This window comes from Myripristis murdjan, chromosome 7, assembly GCF_902150065.1.
Source record: "Myripristis murdjan chromosome 7, fMyrMur1.1, whole genome shotgun sequence".
Taxonomy (NCBI): Eukaryota; Metazoa; Chordata; class Actinopteri; order Holocentriformes; family Holocentridae; genus Myripristis; species Myripristis murdjan.
Genome location: NC_043986.1, coordinates 19,578,562 through 19,588,577, shown reverse-complemented (window position 1 = coordinate 19,588,577; position 10,016 = coordinate 19,578,562). Strand labels below are relative to the sequence as shown.

At 40.5% G+C, this 10,016-nt stretch overlaps 1 protein-coding gene across 1 annotated transcript; it reads left to right on the top strand.

Moving 5' to 3' along the window:
- Nucleotides 1-270: 270 nt before the first annotated feature.
- Nucleotides 271-9,215, top strand: LOC115362168 (sodium- and chloride-dependent GABA transporter 1-like). Its single transcript, XM_030055997.1, has 15 exons — nt 271-556; nt 1,753-2,136; nt 2,398-2,529; nt 2,786-2,886; nt 3,053-3,162; nt 3,319-3,451; nt 4,203-4,337; nt 4,440-4,543; nt 5,211-5,335; nt 5,518-5,630; nt 6,358-6,489; nt 6,764-6,866; nt 7,185-7,285; nt 7,450-7,617; nt 7,779-9,215. The coding sequence occupies exons 2-15, from the start codon at nt 1,905-1,907 to the stop codon at nt 8,193-8,195; spliced, it is 2,106 nt and encodes a 701-aa protein (XP_029911857.1). The 5' UTR covers nt 271-556; nt 1,753-1,904; the 3' UTR covers nt 8,196-9,215.
- The last annotated feature ends 801 nt before the right edge of the window (nt 9,216-10,016 follow it).

Sequence of the window (10,016 nt, the reverse complement as noted above, 5' to 3'; positions counted from 1 at the left end):
TATAAACTTCCTTGTTTATGGGAAGTCATGGCAAAAAAAAACTGTCTACCCAGTTCCATATGAAACCCTCATTATTGGTTATTACAAATAATCAAAGGGGAATTAAACAGTTTTGAATCACGAAATACGGAAGAAAAACACGCTGCAAGTGCGATGTCAGTGCAGCCTATAGATGGGAATGAGGAGGGGGGGAGTAAAGAGGGGGGGCGACTTTGAGATGACATTGAGGCTGTGTAGATGGGAGTTGAGTCTCTGGTTGTTGATGTTAGACAGTCGCACAAGGCGAAGCGGCTGCTGCCCGTGTTGATTCAGCCTCCTGCTCCTCCTTCTCCTGCCTCCTCCTGGTCTTCAGCACTGCTCTCCGCTGGACAGCTCCTCCTCGGACACCTCTAACGCTCCGTGGTCCCTCTAAGTCTTTTAATGGAAATAAAATCTATTTATGTTCCACGAAAAACTGGGAGTTTACAACTTCATCAAGAGGAGGAATCTACGGATACCTCGTTTCAAAATTCGTGGCAGGCAGCGCATCCTCGGCGGCACAGATCACAGATTCATTGTGAGTAAACTGGTTGCTGGTTTCTTGCTTATGTGTGTGTTTGTGCGTGCGTGCGTGTGTGTGTGTGTGTGTGTGAGTGTGTGTGTGTGTGTGTGTGAGAGAGAGAGAGAGAGAGCGCGCGCGTGTGTGTGCACCCTCATACAAATGAGTCTCAAATGCAAATGCATGATTCATTTATTGTCATTGTAGAGATGGTGACCGTGATTAAACTGTGATTGAAGCGGTCAATATGTTACTGTTGTCAGTGTAATGGCTCTTCATGATGAGCTCTGGACCTATATGCTATAGCCAATTAAATGCAGAATTGATTGCTGTCCCCTGGTGTACTGGATGGTGCAAATGTGTAGACGCATTCTCATGCGTTTAATAGTGCGTTTGATTCACAATTAATTGGATGGAATGGGGTGGCTATGTGTGCAGCCCGATGCGTAAAGCTTTTACGCATTGGACATCCCTTTGTTTCCACAATGCGTTTTGTGTTCCAGTTTGTTTGAGACCTCTCTGTATCCCTGCTGCTTATAATTTTGTATATGGATAATTGCTTGGAGAATCTGCAGGTGGTAATTGGTGGACTACACTCCATTATGCTTAAATCTCATAGGCTGTTTGGTATTGCAACGGTGCGTCTTGCGCTTGAGATGCATGTTTTGGATCCTATAATTTGAATCAAAGTTATTATTATTATTATTATTATTATTAGCATTAGCATTATTATTATTAGCATTATTATTATTATTATTATTATTATTATTATTATTATATTGGAAATGTCAGTTTCTAGTTTCATTGATTGTCTTACAGCAGTGTTGACTTTGGGTAGCCTATCGTATGTGTGCTTATCTGGTTTTGGCTGTTGTTGATTCACGCGCAGTTTGTCGTCTGTGTTTTATTGGTGGGGGGGTGGAGGGGGGTTGTCCAGCATGACTTTGCCATCGAATGTTTTTGGTGTTTGTTGAGTCTGATATGAATGAATGAGAAATCTGGCAAGGATCCAATTTCTGTTTTCAAATGGAGTAGCTTATTTCAAGATAAAATTGCACGTCAGCGGTATATTGGATGAACTTGTATTGTTGTTTCATTGAGCCTGGAGATGAGTAAATTAAGCTGTTGCCCAGTGTGTCTATATTTGCTTCATTAGTAACCGCATTCTGAGCGCGTCCTGAGAAACCGACCAACTGCTCTATTCACGATTTCAGGTTAACGGCGACTGACGAGCCGTGTCTGTACAGGCTTCACCTCCAGACATTTGGTCCAAAGGTTAGGTCTTAAAACCGCGAAACTGCTGTCTACGTGGACTGGTGCTGAAGCCTCCCGTCCGACTGCCAGGACCTCTGCCAAATCCAGAGACATGGCGACGAACGGCACCAAAACGGATGGACAAGTCACAGAACTGAACGAAGTGGCCACTAATAATGACAAGCCCAAGTCGTTGGATGTGAAACCCGACAAGCAGAAAAAGGAAATTCCTGATAGAGAAACATGGGCGGGAAAATTTGATTTCCTTCTGTCATGTGTGGGTTATGCAATTGGACTGGGCAACGTATGGAGATTTCCCTATCTCTGTGGAAAAAACGGAGGAGGTAAACACTATCTTTTTTTTTTTTTTTTTTTTTTTTACAACTAATTTAAGCAGACTCCATGCTCCATTCAGCTGCTCATGATGCACATACTCGAGCTTAACTGGCTAATCATTTCGGTGACGGATGAAAAGAATATCAGGCAAATTTACAACCCTAATTTCATGTGTGAGACGTTGTGTTTGTGGTGTTTAGGTGAAGCATCAGTGCAGCTGTATAATTGCTAACTGTCATGCTTAATTTGATCTACTTCTCTCCATCCAGGAGCCTTCTTGATTCCCTATTTTTTGACTCTCATATTTGCTGGGGTCCCCTTGTTTCTACTGGAATGCTCCCTTGGCCAGTACACCTCAATTGGAGGGCTTGGTGTATGGAAACTGGCTCCTATGTTTAAAGGTATACCTCCTTAACAGAAAAAGAAACCCTCAGTGTATTCTTTATATCAGACTAATCAAAAATAAATCAATAGATATGTAAAACAATTTCATTTGTAGCAGTCTCTGATGGAAAACATCCTTTAGGTCATTTATTGTGCTTTTTAAAATATATTTTATACATATGATTTATGCAGCCCACATAAATATACACTGGTAGTAAAATGGTTGTAGTATGAGCTGCCTTAAAAAAAAATTCATCCATTTCTTTATGATAGGTGTTGGTCTTGCAGCAGCTGTCCTGTCCTTCTGGCTTAACATTTACTACATTGTAATCATTGCTTGGGCCATTTACTACCTGTACAACTCCTTCACCACTGTAAGTACTATGCAGGTCACTCTTGATACACATAAATCTCAAACCAGCTCAGGGTCAGGTTTTCCTGTCAGCTCACTAAAATTGTGAGAAGCCTGTTAATGCCATTTTAAATACCTTAATCATGTCAAGGAGAAAAAAAAAACATTGTACTTTTGTTGTTTTTCAGGACCTTCCATGGAGCTCATGTAATAATCCATGGAACACAGAGAAATGTTATGTAAACTACAGCATTGTAGATACCACCAATCTCACCAGTGCAGTGATGGAGTTTTGGGAGTAAGATACTGAGTGTTTTCTTTTGCTTCAAAACAGCACAGCTTTAAAGTGCCCTGCATGCCTCTCTACGATACATAAAAAAGACAAGTCCCTTTGCTTCAGAGTGATCTCCCTGTGCGTATAATAGTCTTATTGTTGCTCGCTCTGATCTTATAGGCGCAACATGCATCAAATGACCGATGGCTTGGAAAAACCAGGCCAGATTCGAGTGCCACTGGCAATAACATTGGCCATCGCCTGGGTCCTTGTGTACTTCTGTATCTGGAAAGGGGTTAGCTGGACAGGGAAGGTAAGATGTGCACACCATTTGCCAGATGTAGGTATCCAGGGCCTCCTGTGCTATGTTGATCTCCAATAGGATTCAGTGTGAAAAAGCTATGCAATATTAATCGTTCTCATATCACCTCATCAGTTATTTAGATTGCAGAGAGTATTGTCCAGATTGATTTTAGAGTAAGAGGAGAAACATCAAACGCCTATGTTCACTAATCCCACTCAGCCTCATGGTGGCTCATCTAATTCCAATTCTCCTGGCACTGTATCTATACTGTGTGTGGATCCATGATAGGAGGAGCAGCAAACAGCCATACACTAGAATCTCGTTTTGTCCTCTCCCTTCAGTTAGTGCAGTTTCCCTCCCTAGTGGTGCTACATTTTGAAAGTCTAATGTGTCATGTGACCATGGCAAATAAAATTTGTTTTGGTCACAAATACCCCATCCCCCTGCACGCTTTGCTCACAAATCACATGCACAGTGTGATAAATGCACAAGCAAGAGGGAGCTGAATGAAAGTGAGGCTTCAATGAATTTCTTTAAATATTTTTGTCTCTTCATCTGTTTTCTCTTGTGTCTGTGAGAGAGTGAAGAAAATAAATCTGGAGACTTTATTACCCTTATGAAAAGGCCCCTTTGTTTTTTTCATCAGTAATGGGCCAACTGCACATTTGTAAAATTTTGTATGCATCATTTGCAAAATATCTTTAAGATGCAAAGGTATTATGCATTGACATCCTGCTGATAACTGTCTCACATTTTATAGGTCGTTTACTTCTCAGCTACATATCCATATTTCATGCTGTTTATTCTCTTCATCCGTGGGGTGACTCTACCTGGAGCTAAAGAAGGGATTCTGTTCTATATCACCCCTGACTTTGAAAAACTCAAAGAATCTGAGGTAATAATATGTTTCGCTTTGACAGATTGATACCTATGTACTTCATGCCTGAGTGAGCAGTGTTCAGTTTCATGCAGCTAAATGCTTGTCTTCCTTTGTCAGGTATGGCTAGATGCTGCCACACAGATTTTTTTCTCTTACGGATTGGGACTGGGGTCACTTATAGCTCTGGGCAGCTATAATCCTTTCAATAACAATGTTTACAGGTAAGACTGGGGAATGAATATAATGCAAGATAAGATACAGAATGAGGATAAAGACAAAACCACATGTCATGCAGCTCAATTTGCTACATTATTGCAAATCCCAAGAGTTAATGAATATAGAAACATTTTCAGAATTATACACTAATGTATATTGTTTAGACCTTTGTTCAATTTACTGTGAGTTGCCAGTATCAAATTAATAGTATTCAAAGAGGAAGAGAGTTTCTTGTTTTGAGTCTGCATGCTGCAAGTGTTTTTACTAGCAGCCCTCAGGTTCTGGGTCACACAAATTATCAGCTCCATATCAATACCTTCATTCATTTCAATCGCTTGTTTATAATGGTTTAATAATTACCAAACTGGATAAGATTTTTACAATCAATTTTGTAAAATACTCCACTAATCCATCCCTTCCCCAAAAATTAGATTTCAGTGAATTACATTTTAGTCCTTAGATGAAAATTGCATTTGTCTGTGGTACACAACCAAAAAAAGAAAAAAAAAAAAAAAAAGCTTTTTTTGCCAAATAATTGTATGATCAATAGAAATAAACAGCTGTCATCTCTCTCCTGTGCAGATCATTTTCAGGGAAGCTTGATACAGAAAAAAAAATCACAAATCACATAAATCTTTGACCACAGACCTATTTTATGTTTCCTCTCCCCAGAGACTCTGTCATCGTGTGCTGCATCAACTCATGTACCAGCATGTTTGCTGGTTTTGTCATCTTCTCCATTGTTGGCTTCATGGCACATGTGACAAAGAAATCCATTGCCGATGTAGCAGCCTCAGGTAATCACTGAATGTATGCCGTCCTCGGTAATTGTTCTGTCACTGCACAAAAAGGTGCACTGTCATTGATTGTGACTCCTACACACAGCCTCTGTCGCCTCTTCCACATGAGAATGTACAGTAACACCTGAGTTGTATGAGAATAACCATGATGAAACATGATTTTCCTATTTACTATCCAGGCCCGGGCTTGGCTTTTCTGGCCTACCCAGAAGCTGTAACCCAGTTGCCTGTGTCTCCGCTCTGGGCCATTCTGTTCTTCTCCATGTTGCTCATGCTGGGGATAGACAGCCAGGTAAGGGGCTTGGAGATGATCTGCTCATGGTTTGACCTAAATATGTAAACGCAGGTACATATCATGCTGCTCGCCCCTGCTCTCCCTGCATGATAAGCATGCAATTTGCTCTTTGTGGACAGATATAGCTGAGCTTTGACATCAGCTGTCAAGTCTTTTTAATTCAACATTATCACCTCCATCTGGCTGCAGGTTTCAGTGTAGGTGTTTCTTTATTTTGATGTTTATGATGTTTGGGTTAGAATAAGGCCACAGCCACTAGGAGAGGAAAAATGCAGCTATGACTAGCAGTATCTCACAGGAGGACATAAATCCTATAATAAATGTCATAGTAATGCTGCTTTTGCACAGCAGAGCTAATACCAAAATGGCCTCCACGAATCAGATATTTGGTCACTGAGAAGATTACATTGGCAATTTTCTTTCATTGTTCTGTGCACATTGCAATTTACTGTAAATTGTCACAGCCTCACTGTTAAAATTAGGCTTTCGTGTTGAAGAATTGCAAGAGGAAATCTGAAAAGTGCAAAGATTGTTGAACTAAAACCATTTGGCTAATCACTCATAGACCCTTTTTGTCAGAATACTTGCTGAATTTTAAAAATACAATATGTATTTTTTTATATATCATCATGCATAAACAGCAGCAAGGTGCAAACAGCACAGTGAAATCACCATCACACAAACATCTCATGCTGAATGCTCTGTCTCTGGTTCTGTCCTTCAGTTCTGCACTGTCGAAGGCTTCATCACTGCTCTGGTGGATGAGTTTCCCAGGGCTCTTAGGGGTAGACGAGAGCTCTTCATTGCAGTTGTCTGTCTGGTGTCCTATGTGATCGGACTGTCAAACATCACACAGGTACAGCAGGCCAGCTCTCTCATGTTACCGCTGGCTATGAATGGCATATGATTTAACAAGTCCAGCATAAAAAAGAAAAATCCATTCAAGTCTTGAAATATGCAGCTCAAATTGGTGTCTTTTATAGTGAGTGATTATAGGTTAAATATTTGATTTTCTGCCCTCTCTTTTGGTTTCTGGTAATCTCTTTGAGTCCTCTCTAGGGACGAGTATTTTGTGCAGCAGCTGCACAGAGACACTTTACATGACAGGTATCCATTTTTTCTGTAACCAGGGAGGCATCTATGTGTTCAAGCTGTTTGACTACTACTCTGCCAGTGGAATGTGTCTGCTCTTCTTGGTCTTCTTTGAGTGCATCTCCATATCCTGGTGCTATGGTGTGTATATTATCAGTGTGTCACTTAGTATAGCAAAGAAAAATAGGATCAAAATCATCATTAAAAACATCTAGTTTTGCTCTTGTCTTAATCAAAGTAATGAAACATGGCAGGCTGGATAAATATTAAAGTTAGAAAATGTAATAACCTCACACCTATCCAGTGATATTAGCACAGCTTCAAATGCTGTTTAGCCTCAAGGTCACGAGTGGCCGTGTTTTCTGCCTTGCCCTCCTCATCATCATGCATGGCAGCCCGGCAGCAAATTGAAATAAATTGGATATGAATATTTTGATCATACATCCATTTGTCTCGCAGGTGTGAACAAGTTCTACGACAACATCCAGGAGATGATCGGCTACAAGCCGTGTATATGGTGGAAGATGTGCTGGGTCGTGTTCACCCCTCTCATTGTCGCTGTGAGTACTCTGAACTAATCCAACAGTACAGCCAAAGTCATGACATGAAAAATGAAAACAATAAATAAAGTCAATATTACCTGCCTCAAGCCATGTCAGGCTGCGACAGTGCTGCCTGTAACCAGTGGTGTCAGGATGCATAAAGTGTCCCATGTCTCCCACAGGGGGTGTTCTTGTTCAGCGCCGTACAAATGGTTCCACTCAAAATGGGAGACTATGTTTTCCCAGGCTGGGGTCAGGGAGTGGGCTGGCTCATGGCCTTGTCCTCCATGATTCTCATACCAGGATACATGATCTATATGTATCTCGGCCTCAAAGGCACCTACAAAGAGGTAAGCATGAGCTGTGATGCTTGTTGTGTAAAGATAACAGATTTCCAAAGGATTTGTAGCCATGTATTCAGTGATTTGGTTATTTGCTTGTAACCTGAGATAACCTCTCTCCAGTGTAATTCCATCGTTTTGTTAAAATGTGAATTGTGCCTCTCTCCCAGCGACTTCGGATAATGCTTCAGCCTCCTGCAGTGGTCAGGCGGCCTCAGGAGAATGGACCTGAGCAGCAGGCGGAAACCAACACTCCTAACCTAGCTAGCCCTGCCAATCCAGCTAATCCTGCCAGCCCTGCCAACCCCGCTCCTGCAAACCCCGCCAGCCCTACCAATCCGGCTCCTGTCAACTCAACCAGCCCCACAACCCCCGCTAACACGGCCCCGCCGGCCAACCCGGTCAGCGCCGCTAGCCCCGTGAACCCGGCAGCTAGTCCCACCACCGCAGTCAGTCCAGCTAACCCCACCACCACAACCAGCCCAACCAGCCCACCACCCAACCCAGCTAGCCCAACGGAGCCTGTTAACCCTCCCAACCCGACAAGCCCGACCACTAACTTGACCAATGCAGAGGCCAACGTCTAGTCAACAAAGAAACCCTCATGGAGTATGTAGACAAAAAAAGAACATTACAAAGGACTTCCAAGATTTTAATTGATTCACCTACCTCCAGGGGCAATATGTGATCAAAACAGATTTTCAAACCATATTTAATTTTTCTGCATTTGTAAAACCAAGCCAATGATGTCTTATTGTTGGTTTGCATTCTGAATACAATATCAAAGACTGTTAGTGTTCGCAAATACTACCATAAATCTGAATAAAATATGTAAACATACTGTGTAATACTGTGAGAAAAGAAAAAAAAACACATAGAAAATAGAATAGCAATTTGTTGAATATCTTCATGAATCAAGTAAATACAGTGTGAATATAGTAGATGAAGTAGTGAACAAAATTGACATCACTGGAGAGTGCAAGAGATGGGGTCAATTTTATTGTGGATGTTTACCAAACCTCACACAGTTGTCTCTTTTCCAAACGTTGCACTCTGTGAGGTGAACCACAGGCCACATGGCAAACTGGGGAGCTCTGAGTAAGCACAATGCCAATAAGAAGTTAACGTCTAGGAGCCCTGGAGAAATCCAGTATATGTTGCAAAAGATTTTGTGTGTGAGAGAGACTGTTATTTTTTCTTCCTTTTTTGAGTAAAAAAAATCTTTTATGTGATTGAAACATTTTTAGAATTATTTTTAGGATGTTTTATACTATATGTGTTGTGATGGAGGACCAAAATCATTAGGCAGACAAAAGCAAAAACTATGCCATTTAGTGTTTGGTTGGCAAAGCACAGGGTACAAAAAAAGTACGAAAAGAAAAAAAAAGAAAAAAAAAACAAACACAAAAAAATATAGAGCAAAAGCACAGGGTTAGAAAAGTGATTTACAAACATTGACTATCCCTTAATGCTGACAGTCAATCCTGTTTACGTTTTGCATGCTTTCCTCAGGAACATCAGTGAAAAATTTCTGAAATGTCTCCTGACAAAGAAAAGAAAAAAAGAAGAAGTACAGAGAAGGCCTTAAGCCAGTTAACAACCAATTTCTACTAAGCCATAGTCTGTTTACACGACTGGGCAGATCTACAAAACACCACCGTACGCTAGCACAAAACCTTGGACCAACTCTGTGTTTAAGTAGAGTCATTCATTTTACTTTATGTGTACTGATCAATTATACTTTGATCAATATGTATTCAGCAATACATATGTAGATGTATAGGTGCAGGCCAGTAAGCAGGTGGTCTGTTTCCCTTTTTGTTTCTGTTGTCTTTGCTTTACTAGTGAAAAGCACAAAGCTTTAATTTCCACAGACTTTTGCCATGGCGTGTTAGGACAATGCTAGTTTGCTTCTATGGCAGCTACTGTGAAAGGCATCTGGTTGAACAGAACATGTTTACCTTGAAAAGCAAAACAACTGAGCGAAAATGTGAAATGGCTACAGTTCATGTCCTGTGAATTTTGTATAAAGTTACTCTACCACAGTTTTCTCTGGAACTTTGTTGTAAAACTGTACTGTGTAAAACATGTAACTGTGAATGTCTGTAATACATTGGAAGTTATTGTCTAAATGTTGAAAAAATGGAGTTGCTGTTTTCTGCAATAATATTTTGATCACAGAAACTAAAGCACATATCTTACAGAAATATATGAAATGACGATGACAATGAAGATATTGACTATTATATTAAAAATAGAAACTATGTCTAGTAAAATAATATTGTTTTGTATATTTTTAACTGTCTCACTGCCTAATGTAAAACATAATATAAACATGATATGTATCTAAATGGTGTCACATGATAAAGCACGATTGTCATGTTATACAAAAAGAAAAAGACTGAAAA